The sequence below is a fragment of the Haliotis cracherodii genome, unplaced genomic scaffold (genome assembly GCF_022045235.1).
Source record: "Haliotis cracherodii isolate W230 unplaced genomic scaffold, xgHalCrac1.p SCAF_4, whole genome shotgun sequence".
Classification (NCBI taxonomy): Eukaryota; Metazoa; Mollusca; class Gastropoda; order Lepetellida; family Haliotidae; genus Haliotis; species Haliotis cracherodii.
The window spans coordinates 42,757,935-42,780,841 of NW_027266297.1; the positions used below are offsets into that span (position 1 = coordinate 42,757,935).

At 38.6% G+C, this 22,907-nt stretch overlaps 1 protein-coding gene across 4 annotated transcripts in view; it reads left to right on the forward strand.

Annotated features, from left to right (window-relative positions):
- LOC139479930 (orexin receptor type 2-like) overlaps positions 1-22,907 on the forward strand; it is a 65,876-nt gene that overhangs the window by 36,609 nt on the left and 6,360 nt on the right. For all 4 annotated transcript variants that reach the window (XR_011654373.1, XM_071262863.1, XM_071262864.1 and 1 more), the window contains exons 2-5: positions 1,210-1,567; positions 16,617-16,740; positions 18,495-18,607; positions 21,340-21,429. Coding sequence is in view for 3 of the 4 variants with exons in the window: in XM_071262863.1 (XP_071118964.1) it covers positions 1,210-1,567; positions 16,617-16,740; positions 18,495-18,607; positions 21,340-21,429 (685 nt within the window). In the remaining variant the exon portion in view is untranslated. The remainder of the gene's footprint in view (positions 1-1,209; positions 1,568-16,616; positions 16,741-18,494; positions 18,608-21,339; positions 21,430-22,907) is intronic.

Genomic DNA, 22,907 nt, shown 5'->3' on the forward strand with positions numbered 1-22,907 from the left:
GTGAGTTGGGTTTAACGCCGCTTTTAACATTATTCCAGTTATATCACGGCGTGTCAGCTTAATGTGGGAGGAAAGCCCGAAGTGATTCAGGTCTCAGACGTTTACCACTTCGGTGAAACCCACGAGCACGGGTATGGTGCTGACAAACCTAGAAACATAATCGGGGCGAACCGGGATTCGAACCCACAATCACAGGTTTCTGGCGTACCCAAGGGACGCAACTCTGCACAGCGAATAGCGGCGCCTTAGACGACTGGGCCACCCTTGCCCCCGGGAAAACCACGAAATTATTTAGGGCGATAATGATCTTGTTTTGTCTTCTCATTTATTCTGAAACAAATCATTTTTTAAACATAACTAACACCGCACCCCCATTATTTATATGGTACTACCATACAGAGACCTGTGGGTTAGACGTTAGGGATATGCCATTGTGTTTTCACAGTGAATACAGGATTAAAAATTCAACACAGCATTAGCAATAATTCAGTATAATTACAGTGATTTTTTCATGTGAAAATTGTGACAGTTTGATACATATGTATTTGTTGCGTCTTTGACGACTACAGAACATCCGTGTCATTACTGCACCGGATAATGTGCATCAACTGCATAAATACGAATTTTTGTTGCACATTACTCTTGCATGGATCGTCAAGGCAACAACTCAAGTGTCGGAGTCACTCATGATAAGCACTATAACAGCTTTACGGTTGCGTTTACAAAATACAACGCACTCATACATAGATTATTAGGATACTACTGTTGATGACTAGTTTGCGATTATGCATTGTTACTGGTATAACATATTGATGTACAGTGATATTAATTTCTAAAATGTTCATGATTGATTGCTGTTTTCCTAACTGCTTTAATGCTATAACAGTTGTTTATTGATATATCATTTTATATATACAATTATGCCAAATTATTAATTGATATACAAGTATGTGTGGGTGCAGGCTAAAACGGCACCTGAGCAAAACCGCACAGTTTTCTTCTGGGGAAACGGCTACGGACGCTCAAGCGAAAATATCACCATATACATCTAGTTAGTGTGTTAAATTGTCAAATCGGCAGATTTGTAATTAATGCTAGTATGAAACCGTAAAAAGTATTGATTTTTACTTTAATTTTGCTGAGCTTCCGTTTTAGCTATAAGCTATATGTACATTATTTTTACTAAGTTCTGTCCTTTTATCTTTTCAGAAAGTATCAGTCTTTGTGTCCGTTCTGACCCTGACAGCTATATCAATGGAGAGATGGATGGCGATATGTCGTCCCCTATGGTTCCGACAGACGTCTGTGAGAGCTAAACGGATCATTGTGTTATTGTGGGGAATATCATTCGCAGCTGCCATTCCAGATTTAGTAGTATTACAAACAGTTTACCATGAACATTACGATATTACAATTTGTCAGCCAAGCTGGGATCTGAAGTTTGAGAAAATAAGCCTATTATCAATACTCGTGCTGTTCTACTTCATTCCGTTGCTAATTATGACGTTCGCATACGCAAAAGTAGCCATTTGCCTATGGCGAAGTGGATCAGCCAATGAATCGACAGGTAAGCATTTACTTCTTTATACTATTCTCTTTCCGTTTCCGGTTACGAAATTGCAAGGCCTCTTAGCATTGTGCTATCTCATTAAAATCCGGTCTTTTTCCGCGATACGATACTTCTCTGCGTGAAGATCTGTGAACACTTCCTCATGAGGTCGTGTCAGGTGAACATTCTTATCAGCCAATCAGCGTCGAGGCTTCTAAATACTCGACTGAATCATTCAAACCATCACGTCTCTGTACTTCAAAATAGAACGAAAATGACAATTTCCGAAGTAGAATTGTTTCATATATCCTGTCGTTTCTGAGAGCCCTGGTGTCTACAGCCAAAGGGGAGTACCATCAAACACATTTGTGTTCTGTGTGGGTTTTCATTTGTACAAATCGAAATTTGTGAATCGAGGTGATGAAAAATGAAACCAATCTTAAAGATATGTATCCCATTGGAGTAAAATATATGATTTTGAGATTGAAGATCGTGCTTAGACTATCATTTTGTACAAGAAATGAAGCATGTACCCAATAGAAAGATGACCATCTTTGAGTGTTGAACCGAATCCATATATCAGTGCAAAAAGAGACAAATTAAAACGATAGCATCATAAACAAAATTATATGGACACCAATAATATTCGATACGTATCTGTTAACACATTCATATTAATATCTAAAGGTGATAAATTGTGGCGCTACATTCGTCAATGAGTTCATCGGTATGACTACCACGCGCCAAGTTGACATAATTTCATAGATTTTAAGATTTATCAAACTCGTTCATCAACATGAAGTCTTATATTATGTATTATGACTCCAAAATTACATTTAGATTACCACGTGAACTATATCCCTTCCTAACTGTATTATGTCAAATTTGCAATAAGCAATATGTCAACTGATTTTCATATATTAAATTAATAGGTGACAGTAAGTCTATCGCTGGATTGGAAATGGGTAATAAAACGTGAAACTGACATTATCAGTGTTACATTTTTTAAACACACGAAATTGACTTTTATTGACACATTCGATTTGATACCATAAGCTTTTCTTGAATCCGACAAAGTTCTTCTGGTCAACCAAAGAGTGTAGTCATGTTATCTCTTTGATACATTTGATGTCGATCTGGGAATTCCTCCTTATAACGGTCGGATAGCCTACTGGTTAAAGCCTTCGCTCCGCCCGCCGAAGACAGGGGGTGGATTCCCGACATGGGTACAATGTGTGAAGACCATTTCTGGTGTCGCCCGACGTGATATTGCTGGAATATTGCTAAAAGCTGCGTAAAACCATACTCACTCACTCACTCCTCCTTATAACAATATTACAAGAGGCACTAGTGTTTGCACAACCTTGTCAAACAGAAACGAAGGTGAATGAATGATGTTTTTCCGCCCCAGTCAGCCATATTCCAGCAAAATCCGGGCCACCTATAAATCATGTAATCGAATCTAGGCGATGCATGGGTATCGTGCAGTCCAACACAGGAACGTAATCAAGACGAATATGGGATTCGAACCCATGATCATGTTTGTCCGGCACGTTCAAGGGACAGAACTCTGCACAGCGAATTGCGGCACCTTACACTTCAGGGCCAGCCCTACTTGCCCACATCCCTCACCCTCAACCCCCATCCCCAGTTTGGCCTTAATGATATTAAAAGCCTTATATATGAATAGGAACGTTTCGATTTAGATAATTTCCGAATTGTATCAATTCTTATCATCTATAAGGGAGTAAAACCCTCAAATCACAAAACGTTTCAATGTCTAGACCACAACTGTCGCGGTATTGAAATCGTCCACTTTGGTAGTCACTCTGTCTGTCTCCCACAGGCTACCTCCTCCTAATCACATAACACACAGATGTCAACACATCCTCCTCCTGATACTCACACGTGAATCTCGCCAACTTTCACGTCTAGACCGAGAAATGACGAGATTCCTGCTCGAGTCTCTCGTTAATACTCTTTAAATGGTTGTGACGGTTTCTTTGACAGACGGGGGCTGTGCGCACTTGCTATATGCATTTGGTGGATTGTTTCGCATTAAGAGACTATTAGTTACACATTTTGGAGCGCTTGGCATTTTCACCGCTCTTTTCTATGCTTTTCATTCGTCGTTAAGAATATTTATTCTGGGATTTGGATAACATTAAACATACACATTATTTTGTGTGTGTAAAAACGAGTAATGTTGAGAAAAGGTTTTAATCGAGAAGACAGTCTTCACAGAAAGCATCTTATTGTTAAGATAAAATCGTATAATTAAAATACTTGTAGTCAGAATAATAACCATAACAATGTAAAAAATCAACTAATATTATAACATGGTTGATTATTCATTTATTTTTTAAATTCTCAACATTTCAAACCTAACTGAACTTTCAACTCTTAAAACCAGATTCAGCCAAGGCCAACGCGCATGATTATACCTTTAAGGGTTATTATTATGCATCACATTGTTACAAAGAACAGTTTTGTTAACCATGCATGCAAAACATAGGACATCCGACAACATAAATGTCAAAATAAGGAATGTACCTTGGTAGAAGATGTCATTATTGCATCAATGTTGGTGTAATTACAAGACGTGTACCAGATAACACGTTATGGTCGACCTAATTACCATACAAGTTATAAAACGACTACTAAATAAACCGCCCCGAAAGATAATGGTCGGCTTCACTATAAAACCAAGTTATATTATCTTTCATAAGAAGCTCTTTTACTCAAACGATATCGTGTTTTTATTGGCATTAACCTATCGCGCTGGGATGTGTGTGGATACTAATGAGAATCCTTAACGTTTGCTTCCCACATGAATCGGAAAGATGAGTGATAGTGTGGGATGGGTTGTTCGCCGCTTCAGTGGTTCAGTTTATGTTACAGTGAGTCTGCTGAGTGTTGGAGACAAACCCAACGAATCTGTGTGATGAAAAGTTTCATCTACTGTGATGAAAATAAAAGGGACAAAACCCTTTTCAGATTGATAAGAAATATCTGCTAAAAGCAGAGTCGATTGTACGATTCCGACTATATCATCAAAGCTGTTTATATTAATCACTATCTAATATTGATGATGCCAGGTGTTCGCGAAAAGGTAAGCGTAGCCTGTCCCAACGGTGGCACCCGTCACAAAATACATGTATACACACGAGAACCGCTATGGTATGATTATTATGCTTATATTATTGTATGGTGCTGACAAACAATCAGAGTGAATCAGAGATCAGCGGATCCCGGGACAGCCAGGGGCCATAAGTCAACGAATTGTGGCGTGTAGATTTGTCATCCTTGGTTGCGAAGGGTACGGCTATGTGCTGCAACATTTGTAAGTTAATTCGACGACTGAATTTCCTGGCCTCGAGTCGATCGTTCACAGGGAGCTGTAAAAATAGACGCAATGTTGCTGACTGTGCGTACGTAACATTCATTCCAAAACACCACAGTATAACCCCCTGAAGTACTCCGCCAACAATATCGACAGTGATCGATCGTTTGATTTTATATGAATCCGTTTGTAAGCATACCTTTTAATCTATTGCATCACTCAACGAACGTCTATTTAAGATAACACAGGTCACATATGATGGTATTTAACGACAAATAGATCTCTAATTGAACGCGGTTGGTTCTATGGTGAACCAGGCAACGATAATGCAGCTGTTAATGCAGCATTAGTTCTATTTTGGTTAACATTTATACATGTACATTAACTGCACACATTCCATGGGGATATTTGGTTTTGACTCTTATAACTGTTTGTATAAGTGTCCGATGTGTTGGGCCATGTTGCATTTATGCCACAGATAAACACCGCTGTTTAATGTGTGCACGTCATGTCGGTAATGCATTTGACAACGCGGTTCTATTGAAGGATAATTGAAACCTTTTCAACCATGAGTTTAGATTCGATAACATTTGCCAACCACACAATGAAGATGTTTTTTTCACAGAGTCGCGATATGCGAAATTCTTTGAGTTACGTCAAATGAAAATATAGAACACATTTCATGATGTTCCAATTAAGTGATAATTTAATCTTTTACAAAGATGTATTGCGAATGTTCTATCTTCATGCTTTGTAGTCGTGGTTGATTGTGTTATCCGCACACGTGCTCTTCACTATGTGGCAGAAAATATTTATATTTTCAATGGATAAACTGGCACCGGTAGCCCGATCGTCTATATTCTCCGCGGACATTTACGTCCCTTGGTCGTGCTAGGATCCTCTGATTGTTGGTTCTTATACCTGATTCTTTATGATTATGATACTTCGTTTATCGTACCCGGGCTTGTGGGTGTAACGAAAGTGGTAAACGTCACAGACACCTAATCAAACAACTGTTCAGGGCGGCGCTAAACCAAATTCATCCACTCATGGCTGAACAGAACCAAACGTTCACTGATTGACCACTTTTGTAAATTAAAAGTATCAATCATTTTTCGACGATGGTAGAAAAACAGTCTACATGATGTGAAAAGTGTCTGGAAATATCCACATTTTTAAACTGTCCTCCAAAACCACAAACTGCGACAACCAGTGTGCACTCGATTTTCATGCTCAGTTCCCTGGGGAGTATACAACCCAACCCATCTGTGTGGTGTTGAAAGTTAACTATTGCATTACCATCTCATCCTACCGGGTACCCATTCATTGCTGGCCGAAGAAGAGGCATAAGGAACTTGCATAAGGAGACACCACATGCTTCAGTGTGAAGCAGGACCAAAGCCCCAGAAACGCCCGAGCAGATGTTTTGTATTGACAATAAAAGAATAAAGTTTTCGGAAATGAAAAAAAAATGAATTGAATATGTGTGTGTGCGTGCGTGCGTGCGTGCTTGCGTGCGTGCGTGCGTGTGTGTGTGTGTATATATATATATATATATATGATATTGCAGTAGTTTGTCACAAGGTAGTTGAATTGCAATGAAGAATTGGAAGTGCATCCATCTCAGTGCAAACACATTTCCTTCTTCGCTCTGAGTATAGCCAGTACCTCTGTGTACCCATGTTTTAAGTCGAAGCCGGCTCACCTTTTCGCGAACACCTGGTATCATCAGTATTTGGTAGTGCTTCATGAACACCTTCTCAAAAAGTCGGAATCGTGCAATCGACTGTTGTTCATATACACACTTTTGTAAACACATTCTACATGTGTGAAATATGAAACTTTTATAATGTGTCATTTATGAATTCCCTAAATGAAAACGTTGTAAGAACGTCCACTGGGAAAGCTCAAACACCAAATCTACACTCTGACGTCATGGATGTTTAACTTGATTAAAAGTCAATCATACTTTATAACTAATATATGGTACTTCAATATGCCATTAAATATTAAGACTGTTAGACATTTAATAATCAAATTACATACAGTTGAACTAAGAACTTTAACATATCTGTCAGGTTTTCTGCCAACATAATGTTTATAATTACGTTCCATAAGATTCATTTCATATTCAAACAAATTGACTGATGTTGTGAAGCGGAATTAACACTCTGGCACTGACAATTTCTATCACTTTATTTAAAATGAGTTTCGCACTTTGAGAGCCAAAAAGAAATATATTGTTCGTTAAAATTTAATTATTACGTTTATCGCAGAAAAGCTATTTAAATTTAGCAATGTATGCATATTTTAAATACGTCTAAATAAAAGTGCATAAAACAAACGACAGCAGTGTAAGTGATGGATCAGAGATCACTGAAGATCAATGATGACGCCAGCTTTTGCAATGGGGGTAAGCTTGTACTGTCCTACCGATAGAAGCCACCACTCACACAATTTACACAAAAATGTAAGTGCTTGTTTGTTACACTCTTCAAACATTCCCCTCTTCTCAAGAATAGTAATTACCAGTGTTGAGATTCCGTTATGCCGGGAACGATGCTATCATCAGTATCAGAATGCTTGAATGCGATATTCAACCATACTGACATTTGAGATCAGTTGCTGAAAAGTACAGAGCTGTTCTGTTGAAAGGTAACAGCTCGACTTTCAAGACCAGCCATAACATTTTCTTTCGAAATTATCCGATTACGACTCCTCAGTTCTCTGTGTGAAGATGTTTCCCCAAAAGCTTAGGTGGACCTGCGAACTGTTTGTTCTAATCTCAGGTTCACACCCGGTTTGCCAGCTCCCAACTCTAGATCTGCTGATTGTGCAAATCCAAGATAATGATTGCTCCACGCTCATTTCCAACGTTTAAACGCCTTTGACTTGCCTCACTGTGGGCGTTCGTACAAGAGACATTAAACTTCAAGTCACGCTTTCACAGAATGCAATCAAGACAATAGGACACATTATATACGTACGAAACTATTCATATTTGTTTAAAACACCTTGTCGTAGCAAGTTTCTAACAACAGAAGGTACCCCCTGAATGAAAAAAATGGAATGTTTGTTCGTTACAATTTTATATGCAAGCTATATGTTGGCAATCTGTACAATTGCGGTGTAACGTGATATGGTTCTTGTACATACGTTCTCAGGTAGAGTGTATCGCTGGTGCTATTCAATATTCTAAACGGTTGCACCAATGGACAGCGGTCTTTTCGATGTTTACGCTGTGGTCGCAATAATATGGTAAACGTAATGTTTAAGCGGCGTGATACTCCACCCACAGTTATGTTCATGCTATGGTGCCCTGGTCGTGGTTTGAATCCAATACTCGCAATATATTGATCCTTGATGCGATAGTACGAGACTGATGTTAGTAAGTTTCACGAAGGTGCTAAATAGTGAGCCTTCATGAATATCAGAATGTTAGAAACATGTCAAATAGTGTCTTACCCATTGTTCCTACAGCACGCAAATGCAATCACTAATGCAAAATGCAAGTTTACCAAAAGAGGGACGCATTAGAGTAAAGGAAATAAATCTATAAAAACTGAGAAATTCCACAAATCAATGATGTCATTAAGGATTCCGTGAACAATTGAAACATGTGAGACGTTGACCATCTTTGGCACTGGTACAAGAAACGTTATTAAACTCTAATCTGGGAGGACAGATAAAGGCCCAAGATGACCAAATAATCGACACTCATCCCTTCAGTGTAGATGGGTTTTCTACTGTTCGGAATGATTGACCTTTGATAGTAATTCGTGATATAATTGGCCATTGTCTCTTGAGGGGTGTTCTATTGGACTTGAGAAATCCTAAATTGGAAATCGTTTACTTGATGAAGGAATGCTCCAATGTCCTATTTTTCGGGTTTCAAACGATACAATGAGAGACACATTTATTTCGAGAACTAATGATTGATTATGATCAGCGTAGATGGTGGGCTCTTGATGAATTAGACATAAATGCTTTACCGTTTGATCTTTCTGGTAGAATTTTGTTTGATATTAGGTAGAGTAAGACAGAAGCAAACATAATCCAACAGTAAATCAGCCAGGAACATTGAAAACAAATGGGTACGAATACAGTTAAGTAAACTACGGTTATTACGAAATCAAAGGGACCACTTATTTGAGCTCGTTATAACCGTAGTTCGTTATAGGCATATATACAGCATATATACAACACATAGACGGGACTACAAATAAGTTCGTTATATCGGTCAGTTCGTTATAAGCGTGTTCATTATAACCGTAGTTTACTGTACATGTACATCGTAATTTTTAATATTACAGACCAACCAAAACATAACCCATGTAATAATATAATAATAATATACATTATGATATTTAAAAACACCGAAATTGCATAAACATGTATTTTGAGCAAAATGGACGTAGTTTTTGAAAAACGTATCTCTTCTTTGAGTCAACGTGGTAGCAAAGTTCATTAGGGCACATCGGATGATCCTACTGGAACAGTGCGTATTCATATGTAATCGTCTAGACCAGGAGTTGGTCTCTTAGGTGTGCCAGAAGCCAATGATCATCGGAGAGCCATACCCGTGTTTGTGGCTTTCACCAAAGTGTTCCTCCAACATCAAGCTGATATAAATGAAATACTGTTGTTAAGCTTTCAATCACCCACTCTAGTAGACATGCATAAATATCCCATACAATTGGTTTTATCTATTTTAGTCTATTACTATCATATATTTGTATCAGCATCGTCATAAAACATTTTTGCTTCAGTGTCTAAGATGTCGAGCCATTAGGGGAAGGGTTTATTGGCTTCCTCCTATTCTGTTTAAAATTTAAAACCAAATCACACAACAACAAATATCGTATTTCATTGCAAACTCATCACTGTCCCCATAATGAATATCACTGCATAAATCTAAATGTACTTTCGTAAACTACTCCCTCATCTGACTCTAGATCTCTGCCCCATCTCTGTTCTAATGAGAAACACTATACTCACAAGGAAGTAAGGAGTAGTGTCGTAGGCGTCTACTGATATTGTTATTGACAGTGATTTGAAGAAATCGGGTGCATAATTGCTGTGAAATGACACCGACCCCATCACTCATATCGAAATATACACATCATTTCGTTACGACTGAGTTGGCAACGGCGCAAAATGATGAGATGAGTTTTCTAAGTGTCTTTGAGTGACAAGTACCGTTTGAGAAATGAGTGTCTTTGTCATTTGTATATGACATATGTGTCTGAAGATATATGAGATAACAGTCGTCTTTGAATAAACATGTATTCACGTAAGGCCAGGCCTTGTTGCTTTGGGTTTAGGGATTTTAAAATAAAAAAATGAAATGCATTGTTTTTTAATTATCTTAAAGTTTGATTTTGATTGGAAGTTGATAACATCAATAAGCTTGACCTGTGCTTGTGTCCTTATAAATAATATGTAATAACGAAAAAACTGTTTTATGCATAGGAACATCTCTTGAATTATTTTATTTGCGGTATGAAATACATTCTGACTATATTTTTTTCTGATTTTTTCAATGTTTAAGGTTCAGTAAATCAAGCAAACCATTGTGAGACTTTAAATGGGTGCTAAGGCAATCCAAGCAGGTTTCATTCAAGTAAAGTGCCTGGCTAAAGAAAGTATAGACCAGGAAAAAGCCTACTTCACTCTGCTCTGTGCATTTGTACTGTCATACGCTTCCATTTGCAGAGATAATCATTTAGTGAGTTACTTGGATTTACCCCAGACGATCTGGTGATCCGGATCCAAATGAGAGTTGCGGGATGCAAACCTTCCCCTTTGAAGCATACTAAACATGTAAACGTACAAAAAGCATAACTCAGTCAGCTGGTAATAAAGTTTCAACAAAGGCAAATATTTGCTTTCACCCAGTCTGCTCTATGTTGAATGCAATCCCAGTTCCAAAAAGCATCTGTCCTTGTTAAACACTCATAAATCTAATTGAAATGATTGTACAGGGTATTGTCTTCTCCGAATAACAACAGATGGCTATTGTGTGACAAAAATTCCGCTCCAATCTAGAATATGAAGCCAGTGACACCTTGATCTAATGCACCAAAAACGCTAATCTCTCACTGAGAGAGTCATCTTAAGGTGATTACAAGCTAGTCCCAGCTAGTCCCAAACCAGTAGAGAATCTTCCTGTATCAAAACAGAGGTATTAACTTTCAGTTCTCAGTACTATGGGGTATCGTAAGAGCGGGACTTGCATACTGTTGTGTATTTCATTTTATCAGATACTCATGATCTCAAAAATCTGTGTCTTGTGTTATTGGGATTCCGTGTGTATGCTTGCATTAGGATATTCTCATTGGGGAATTTCGTTGTTTATTATCTTTAGACCAATGCTGAAACACAATCACGTCAATGGTGCTTGTTGTTTGTTCTTGGGGAAATAGATTTGGTATTCGACACAAATTGACGTGTACGAAGCAAAGCATGGCTTAACTGTAGGATTGAGAATTGGTATCCTGTCACGTTTCGTATAATGCTTTATTGACCATATATGATGCTACTATTTGATGGCAGCTTTTAACTAAATTACACAAGGAGTTTAAGGACGAAATGTTCATTTATTGTAAGATTGCTTTAATCCTTTATTAAACACATGACCCATATGTCTTGATTAGATATATAATGGCGCCCGTGTTAGACCATTACATGGAGTCTACACACTTCCTTAAATTACTTTCTTTTTTAATGAAAGGGGGCTACCGGTAGATCAGGACATGCTTACCTGTTTCGTGAACACTTGGTGTCATCACTGATTGTTAGTGATCCATGCATGACTATTTTTCCTCTTACATGGACTCTGTAACGGCAAGTATTCAGGACTGATTATTCTCTGACGTGTTGAGTTTACTACAATGTATACAGGGGCTTTGCGTTAGCCTAAGGATTGTAGGGTTGTGCCGAAGATCGGGGTTCGATTCCCCACATTTTGACAGTATTTGAAGACCATGTTTAATGTCGCGTTCAGGATTGTTGCACTTATACAGCGACGTGGATGCATATGCATGCGTCTGTCTGTCTTTGGACTTTAATAGCGCTAACCCACTGAACTACCACAGTTTAACATGGAAACCCCACTCAGGCACGATATATTAGACTGACATTTGTTCACAGAAATAAAGTTATCGATTTTAAAAATATATTATATCTGCAAAATAAAAAAATAAAATCAAATCCAATTGGAGCCCAGAACAAGCCTTAAGTTCAGGGACTAGCCAAATCTGCAATGATCTAATTTTTTGAAATTTCTGTTATCTTGTCAATGTCAACTTTCGTTTCTGTTTACATGCCACTGCTCCTCAATTTCTGACCCCTCCCTGTCACCCCCCTCGGTATCCATCGTCTTCCCAGTGTTGCTTTTCTTGTGTTTTCAAGTTCTTTGTATAAATATGATGCAATTTCAAATGTAAAACACGTTCAACGTCTAGTTGATAAACAAATTAACACATATGTTCCTTCAGAAAATAAAAACACTTTTCTGATTAGGACGAATCTGCTTATTAAACCAAAAAGGTGCAGTCAGAATTGCCTTTAATACCATTCTGGGTTCCACTGCACATATTTATCTGCTATTGTTTAATGGCATTCATTACGTTTAGACAAGAAACAGAAGGTAGGTAACAAAACAAAGACAGCATAATTGTTTTGTTAAGGATGGAAAAACATGATATGTATCTCTTGATAAATGTGAATATTCAATTAACTAATGACATATTGATGACTGAAGAGTATTATGAATTCTGATTTTCCCTTTGTTTGCTTTGGATCAATACATTTATAAAAGCCATAACAGGAAATGTATGTTTTCATGCAGCTTAATAAAGTAATCTTTTGATCAGAAAATCAATGTACCGAAGCAAAACCTTGTGCAACGCTTATATAATTTGTTATTCTCTCATCATTCTTTTCATACCATGACAGATAGCTTTATGAATTATATGAATAAATCGCTACATAATACCCACTTGGTATGACTTTACAAACAAAAGCTATCAGCATGGTCTGATCGATTGATGAAAATCACAGTGACACTGACAGCAAAATGTCCCATAAATGCTGATAGGGGTCAAAGTTGGATATCTTTGGACCCTCTGGTAGCTATGACTGACCATTTAAAACATTGAAACTGAATACAGATTAATCCCCATTCATCTAAACTAAAGCACACAATGTATAGAGAGATCCGTTTGGAAAAGAGCGCTTACGATTGGTTGCTTCCCTTTTGACTTTCGTCCTACGTTAAACCGACACGCCTTGGTATACTGCTCAAACGGACTCGGAAAAGAGGTAGTCAGTGAGTGAGTTAATTGGGTTCAGCTATCCCTTTTTCATAATATTGTATTAATATCACGAAGTAATAGCTCCAGGTAGAAGGGGAGACGGAAGGGATGCGGGTCTTAGACATTTACCACTTTGGTAAAACCCACGATATTGGGTATTGTGGTGACAAACCTTGAAACATAATCAGGACGCATTGTGTTCAATTCCTTCTATTAAAATATACCTTTGATACGCCAATTAGGATCAGTCGAGTTTGTCGGTTACCTCAAACTTAATTCGTAGTCCCAGATGGCAAATACTAGTACATAATTATCCTACAAGTTGAACAGAAACATACCGTGCCTCACCATCGATGTCAAAATACACATACTATTTCCACCTTTTTCGGATGTGTCGAACACTCGGATAAGTCGATCATTTCACCAGAACCCATCGAGGTAGACACAACGGCGGTCCAATGTATCACCATTTGATTTGTTGCACAAATGGTTATAAGTAGTAATTGTTTATCTGTGTAACGGGGCATGTGACGTTGTAAAAACTGTGGATGTTGTACCATGAAGTCATCGCTGTCAAAGACGACGTTGTAACAATCCGACAATCTATCTACCGTGACAAGGAAGGGTGTCGGTTCAGACAGAATGTCGGATAAAACATAGCCCGCTGTATTCGACATATTCAATGTATATTGTAAGGCAAACTAAATGTAAACACTCTTTATGCGTGGATATTACTTAATCACGTTATTCATCTTGTTCGCAAGGGTGCGGGTTGTACAAAAAAACACATAGCGTTTACGACTGTCAAAAGTCTATGTCAAGGTAGCGGACTTTCGATCACCTTAGCACTGATATCGCATTGTACGACGGTATACTCGTTATAAAGTTCCCTTTTTTCTCATCTTTACAGATTCAGTTCACCGTTCATTCAGTTTTAACAGCAGACATGACCATTTTCTTCCCATGGGGGACCCAGGAGCAGAATGTGTGTCCAGCATCCCATTGCTAGTGGTTAGGGACCCGTGGTGATTCCGGGTTAGCATTAGTCCTAGCAACCAATGCTGGTCGTAAGTTGCGACATAATGGATGATTGTCGGGCTTGTTGGAAGGAGTTTCATCGTACCACAGCGATGTGAATAGTGGCTCGCAATGCCAATCAATGGATTGTTTGGTCCAGACGCTGTTATTTACAGGCCGCCATCTTATAGCTGGAATACAGCTGGGTGTGGCGTTAAACAACAAACTTGCTGAGTGCGGTTAATCTGGACAGCACTCTTCTTTGTTGATATGTCACGATTCACAGAGCGAGGGGTTTCCTGAATAAATGGGTCCGCATTGACCAGGTTTCGGTGCTTTTGATATAGTTGAAGTGTGATTCATCTCAGGCTGTAACACACATTTTTACTACGTGCAGACTTCATACGGTAACGACAAGGTAATTAATTTTGTATGTAATTAAATATAATATAATATTGATATACACTTCCATGCATTGTACAAATTGATTATGGCGTGTAATCAGAAACGTACGATAACACAACACTTCATTTGGAAAGATATGTCAATCGGGGCGAAATGGGATAACCCTTGTCTGATTTCATCAATCACGCGACCATCCGTCAAGCTGTCCGTCACTGTTGACTCTTAGTCGTCAAAAGCAAACACGCATCCTAGTTCCCTGCAACTTATTACGCATGTCCCTTTTCTGACATGTTGATTGCTATTGATAAACGTCATCGATCCTTTAACTGGGATGATTTCAGTCACGTAGGTCAACAATACCATAAAGACCTCGTGCTCAAAATTAATATACAAAAACTTGTATAAACATTATTGCGTATCTGCGTGAAGAAGTAAATAAATATTCAACAGATTCTAATATCAGCCTTGCCATTTCACTAAAGCAAATACATGACTGTTGGTAATTACACTTTCATCTCAATATTTCACATGTGCCTAAAACATTTAGCATCGACAAAACGTGTAGGCAAAAGCCATTTAGAGTTAGCTTTTTATGTGTATTTGAATTCAGAGTATATATCGTGATTTTTTCCTCTGTTGACAGGTATGTTGAGTTCAAACTGTTTGGATATATATCGCGCACAGTTTTAATTGTTTTTAGTTTTTGCAAGTATTACGTATCAAGAGTTCATTACGCATTTTCTTCGATGCCATGCTTACACTTAATTAGAGTCGTGTTTAAGTTTCTATTCAACTCAATGCATGATTTAACAAAGAAGAAGAAATTTGCTTGGCTTGCATTTTAGGGTTTTTTTTTTTTTAAGTTCACAGCAATGAATGTAGACCACATACAATGTATCTTAGATAAAAAGTAACTGGACTCACTGCATGGAGAGAATGACGCATATAGGTGATTAGGTTGTCAGATGCCTATTGCGTGGGCTTGACAACATGAGCTTATAAATGAACATGAAGTATCCAGGAAACCTTTTAGATTTAATTATCTTAATTAAATATATCATTTAATAAAAAGGAAATGACCGTTAACTTACATCGAAAGGCCGACGAATATTGCTCACTGCGGCGTTACACAACATTGACTGACTCGCTCATGTTCCTGTTAACAATGGATGAATACCTAACCTGTCTTGACGTCTTGAAACATCTTCCAGAGTCCAGGTTCCACCCTTGCCGACTTACTTCTCGAAGCGAGTCATATCACTTGATTAAATACAAGAAAAAATAAAACAAAATATCTGTGGACGGTACACGTGCTTTCCAATCCTGCATCGACCGAAATCTGCACGGCAGTCGCCATGTTGATTATGAACCGGATGTCGATTTCGTTACGCGACGTTGGTAGGAATATACAGAGACTCGTTAGTACAGTCGAAATATAACTCCATAATTCCAGCCCAGTTCGGCGAGGGTGGAAACTGCACTCCCTTGCCTCGGGAAGATGGCCTTGAAATGCCAGTAGACTTGTTCTCATATGCCCACGTTACTATCAGTTTGAGAAAAGATAGTGTAGCTCACCTGTGTGTGGTCGAGTTGCCCAGTCGTATAAGGCGTCCTGTGCCCTTGGGGCGGTCGGGTAGCCTAGTCGTTAAAGCGTTACCTTGTCACGCCGAAAGCCCGGTTCGATTCCCGATATGGGTACAATGTGTGAAGCCAATTTCTGGTGTCCCCCACCGTGATATTGCTGGAATATTTCAAAAAGCGGGGTAAAACCATACTCACCCACTCACCCACTCACCCACTCACCCACTCCTGTGCCCTTAGGCGTGACCGAAACCAATGATCGTGTGTTCGAAATCGAGATTTACCCTGATTATTATTCAAGGGTTATCATCACTTCGGACTTTCCTCCCACATCAATACTTATCAAAGTTATTTTACCAAACTCACTCATTCGCATTTAATCCGTGATTTCTCTCTCTTCCAGTTGCGGCTGCTAGCGTACCCCGAGCTCAACTTCTGATCCGACAAAAGAAGGCCAAGATGCTTATCGTTGTTGTCCTCATCTTTGCCATCTGCTTCTTGCCCGTCTATATCCTCTTCTTGTTAAGGTAACAACACTTTGTTTTATTAATACGAGCCCCGTAATTACATCTTGATGTTACACATGCATGCCCGAAGTACAGTGGTGTTAAGGATTGGTGTGGGTGTGGGTGTGGGTGTCGGTGTGAATTTGGTTTAGGATGTGAGTGTGACCAGTGTGAGATGCGATATTTAAAATGCAATACAAACTAGAGCCGACACATCACTGTCAGGTAATATGTTACCGGCGTAGTATATTGTAATAAATGTTCCTTAACACATCTCACAGATGATCTGCAGTAACCCCCTTTCTATAAGCTTTCCACGCTTTGTTTCATTGCCCATTTCAGATCACTTTCTCCGCAAACATTCCACGGTTATTGTGCGGGACACAAGGACCCCACGCTCTACGCTAATTTTTCCCCGCGAACACCCTCTGCCTCCGCTTCATTTGCACGTACTGTCTGTCCTGCTTGTTGACGCATCCATTTGGTTGAGTTTTGTTACACATATAGATACGAGTTGCCATTGGTTTTAGAGTTCACATGTGTTGTCTACAGTATAACCGACTAACTCCATACACCTAAATGACATTTTGAGTCGTAATCACACTTACTGTAAAAGGATGACTATTGAAACAAAGAGAAGAAAAGTGCATTGAAAACGTTGGTAATGAAACCTTTAAAAACTTTCTCCCTTAAAAGAAATTTGGATGACGCATACAAAACACATATTTTAAAATAGTACACATTAAACACATATTAAATTGTATAACCGTAATTGTATTTAAAATATATATCGATGCTTTTTACCTGACAGAGAGAGGGGCTGATCTGAACAGAATTTCAGTTATATGACAAGGCATGTTGGCTTGCAGTGGAAGGAAAATGGGTGGTGTTTTCGGTCAATCCTAATTTTAGATGCCCTGACCTTAAACCATGTTTTTCTTCTCTTTGTGGAATTGCACAATAGCTGTCATCGCCATCCGTGTATTCTTCTAATTTTATATCAAGAGCCTGTCAGTTAACGAACATAAGCTCCTACTCTAGGATGTGGCTGTTTGTGGCTGTGTGTGGCTGTGTGTGTGTGTGTGTGGCTGTGTGTGTGTGTGTGTGGCTGTGTGTGTGTGTGTGTGGCTGTGTGTGTGTGTGTGGCTGTGTGTGGCTGTGTGTGGCTGTATGTAGCCGCTTCAACTTGTCCGGATTAATTCCGGCACACTAAGTGCCAGTCCACTGAGATTCCATGCCGTAGTTTAACTGGATATCCCACTCAGACACAGTATACTGGCTCCAAGCAGACCAGTCCTTGCATTATCCCTTTAATGACGAACGCCAGACAGGCGATCAGCAAGTACCATCTTTTATGCAGTTTGGTATAACGCGGCAGGGGATCCAAACACCCACCTTCCGACCAGCATTATTTTGGTTGGGCTGGAATAGGAAACATATTGTTTCTGTCCCATCACGGCGGGTATGGTGCTGACAGAACAAAGATCGTACTCGTTGGGAATCTAGATTCGAATCTACAACCATACGAAACATGTAGTTGAGGGACATAAATATGTACTGCAAGTTGCAGCATATTAGATCACTACTGCCGATGATATGCTGTTCTTATTAATATGTGCTTTTATTCTTAATAGGACATAAGCAGCGAATTTGAGTAATTTATTTATATAATTTTCATGATTATTTGCCTTCTATCCCCTATGCAATTTGCTCCGGCAGATAATTCGAGACTGGTTATTTTCTGGCGTTTAAGTTTTGAATTCCTTGCATTACAGGTGCTCTGATGTGAGGATTGCTCAAGAAGTAGCCAAGCCTGTCCTGATGATTGCTCACTTCCTCTGCTACTTCAACAGCGCCATAAACCCCGTCATATACAACTTCATGAGCTGTGAGTGTAAAACCCGGTACATCAGCATTTACTTTAGAATGAGTTCTGCCTCATTAGCCAAGGTTAAGTGTGGGCTTGTTTATATGTACCTGCTAATTTTACTTTGCACTGAGATTAGGTCCGCTTACCTTCACCCACTGTGCACAGTCATCTTCTGATACTGCCAGGTGACTCGCGCAAGTGTATCACCAGGTATTTCCTTTTCTCGAAACTTACACAGATTTGCTTGTGTTCATTCTTATTTACCTCTTAATTGTCTTCATATCTAACTATGTAGCCTTTCGTAAACCCATTTTCTTCGCTCTTTAGTTTGTGGGGTTTGGTTTTAAATGCTTTGTGTTTTGACTGCATTTGCATTAATGGTCTTAATGGGTCCCTGTTCCTGTTTAATGGTTTAAATGGGTTCCTGTTCCTGTTAATGGGCTTCATGGGCTCCTTAAATGGCTTTAATGGGTCCATGTTCCTGTTTAATGGTTTAAATGGGTTCCTGTTCCTGTTTAATGGCCTTAATGGGTCCCTGTTCCCGTTTAATGGCTTTAATGGGCTCCTGTTCCTGTTTATTGGCTTTAATGGCCTCCTGTTCTTGTTTAATGGCTTTGATAGGTCCATGTTCCTGTTTAATGGCTTTGATAGCTCCATGTTCCTGTTTAATAGCCTTAATGGGCTCCTGTTCCTATTTAATGGCCTTAATGGGCTCCTGTTCCTGTTTAATGGCTTTGATAGGTCCATGTTCCTGTTTAATAGCCTTAATGGGCTCCTGTTCCTGGTTAATGGCTTTAATGGCTCCCTGTTCCTGTGTAATGGCTTCCTGGACTGTTTCTCCAAAGTCACATATGTCACGTACATATACAGTCTACAGACTTAAATTAGATGATATCAGACTTTTTTTTCGAAATGAATTTCCTAGATTTGTCTCTTGGTTTACCCTCTTTCGATCAGTCATTTTAAGACGTAGACACCTTTCTTGGGGAACTTCAATCGAATGTCAACTCAGTTTGTGGTTTTCAGTTCAGTTTAAGAGGCTGTCATGACATACTGTTTCGACTGTCATCCTTTCAGCAACACACCATGCACTTAACACAGTCAAATTGGAACCGTCTTATTGGCTCTTGCTATGATCTTGCTCGTAAGTTTCAATCACATTAACAGATTGATACACAATGGGTTGTAGACATAATGCTTCACCATCAAACAAAAGAAAATGCTTCACATCGCAGAACAAAATGGCGATTCGGCTGGTGCCTTTGCCTGTATTATTCAAGTAGCTTTTACAGATAATGTAAAACCGTTTTTTTAAACAATGGGCTGCCCTTTCTTAACAACTCACGTTCGTGGACAACACGACGCTATTTGCTCTCATTTGCTTGAACGGTTTCATTTGTTTTAACAGATGACTACACAGTGAACTGTCCATGCACATTTCTTGTCTCATAAAAAAATGTTCACGAATTTCAAGTTTATTTAACGTTACTCACATAAACTTCAATTTTGGTACATTCGTGGAGATGCCTATATATCCCTAAAGAATCATTCTTTGTCTGTACAACAATCACGAACCCGACTGCCTTGTCACTGGAAGATGAAACACATTGTCTCACTTCATGCAGTCCCACAGCGACCCACCAGTTTATGTATTTATGTAAAAGCACATATCAAAGTGTCAAATCTAACATTGTCCTTTGCTCAATTCCCAGACTTTAATGAATTAAACATCCCCCAAGCCAACTTTCGAAAGGTTACTTGCATAATTGTTACAACATAGTGATGACATTTTGTACAGACGAGAAAATTTACTCATGGGACACGACATTTGAAGACTTGGTGTCAGTCTCCGATATAGCTGAGTGATGCCAAATGACTGGCTGCACACTTCTGTGGTGCCTGCGCAGAAACATCTGCTTTGAAACGGATCACGCTGGTGGCTCCCTGATTGATGGTGCCAAGTTGCTTGGACAAACCCATGTTCTATACATGCCTAAGGGACAAGTTGCAGTGACCACTATCTATCCGCTGGCATCGAGTACAGCATATTCAATTAGCTTTCCTTCTAATCAATTTGCATCGAATAACCTAAAGGTCACATGTTTTGCACACAAAATGTGACATTTGAGATGCTGTTTTCATGTGATGTTGTGTGTATTACATGATTTTTTATTACTTTAATTGAACTATTTAAATATCGAGATGTTGTGTATTTTGTGCATTGAGACCTGGTTTACCATGTATATTATCGTAATATGTAGTTAAATAAAAAGCGACATAACCATTTCAATAAGCAGAAGTAATCTATCAGCATACTATTGTACGATTCCGACTTTATCATAAGCACCCATCACAAAAACATGCAAAGGCAAGTCAATTGTTCACCTGAAGAAACACGGAAACATATGGTACAAGTCAAAATAGGGAATTGCATCAGACATAATTCTTTCCATTTAAAATTTTCACTGTCTACCATAAAACTGTTTGAAAGCTTTGCAGAGGCATTGAATGTTGTAATCTTGATGAAACAACTCTATGGTCCTGGCAACAACCTTGTGAGTTCTATGATCTCCTATCTGCGCCCCGCTTGACTCTAACTAAGGACACCTCTACTGTCTACCATAAAACTGTTTGAAAGCTTTGCAGAGGCATTGAATATGCCTCTGCAAAGGACACCTCACTGAGTTTTGCATATTATGTTGTCGGTATTCCGTAAATGTGTTCGTAATATGTTGGTTTCTTCTTTTCAGGTAACTTCCGTCGAGAGTTCAAAGTTGCATGTCGGGTTTGCTGTAGGGAAGGTCAAGGTCACGGCCACACAAACTACTCTGCACATGACGGTAGGAGTGAGGCCTATGCTTTTAATAGCATCAAACAATTTGACCTATGGCATTCCAGCTTTAAAACATATCATATAAAACGACATGAAGGTTTCAGATAAACTGTGATTGTTCTTTCAAACTTCCACCTATCACCCAAATACACAAGTGTCGTATTTATGTACGCTATGCACAATTTATGTGTGAGAAAGACACCATAATCACTCACATCATACCAACACATATATAAATTTATAAGGATTACTTAGCGACTTTAGATCTGGTGGTTTTGACGCAATAACATCGTTGATATCGACAGTAACAAACTTGACTTATCTAACTTACCTCATATAAACGTTATCATTATATGTAATGGATAAATCAGCTATGTAAACCACTTTAATACATAACGCATATGAACATATCTGAAAGTGTAAGGTGAAATATGTATCATAACTGATAAATGTTTGACAATTCAACACTTTTAACTATCAAACGTATTACAAAGGTTCGATGTGAATGTACATGTATATTGTTCAGCAAACATGATGTAACTTCTTTCTCGAAATTTCAATATGCTATTCATAAAGATGTTATCCTCACAAGCATTCATAAGTTTAAGCCCAATCTTGCCGCTGTTACAATCATTCGATATGAATGTATAAAGTTTATCAAACATGATGTAACTTTTTCTCGAAATTTCTATATGCTATTCTTAAAAAAGATAATGTCATTACAAGCATTCACAAGCTTAAACCCAATCATGCCGCTATTACAATGATTCGATATGAATATACATCGTTTTTCAAACATGATGTAACTTCTTTCTCGAAATTTCTATTCATAAAGAAGATCTTGTCCTCACAAGCATTCACAAACGTTAGCCCAATCTTGCCGTTATTACAATGGTTCAATATGAATTATAAAGTTTATGGTGTTACTTCTTACTCGAAATTTCTATTCATAAAGAAGATGTTGTCCTCACAAGCTCGAGTCCAATCTTGCTGCTTTAACAAAGGTTCGATATAAATGAAAATTGTTTAGAAAATGTAATGTAACTTCTTTCTCGAAATTTCTATTCATAAAGAAGATGTTGTCCCCACATTCACAGCATTCACAAACGTAAGCCCAATCTTAAACCATGCAGTTTCATCTTCCGCCTCTCCCTCAAGATGTGACAGGATTCTAAGCCCAGAAAATATCCATTGCAAAGTGTGGTTTAATAGCACCAATGGACAATGATCGCATAGGCGCCTTAGCAGCTTAGTCCCATTTAATTATGTGAGGCATAGGCTCAGCAAATAACCCTTTGAGATCAGATGCAAACGTAGGATTGCTTAAATTGCTTTTGGGATGTTTACAAAAACATTAGCTACACGATTAGAGATGGATAGTTTGGAAGCACCAATATCATTTTGTCATCGGTGAGTGGCCACAGACAAGCGAAACGAGTTGTGAATGGAAAGGTGGTCGTTGAATATGTTCATGTACAAACATAA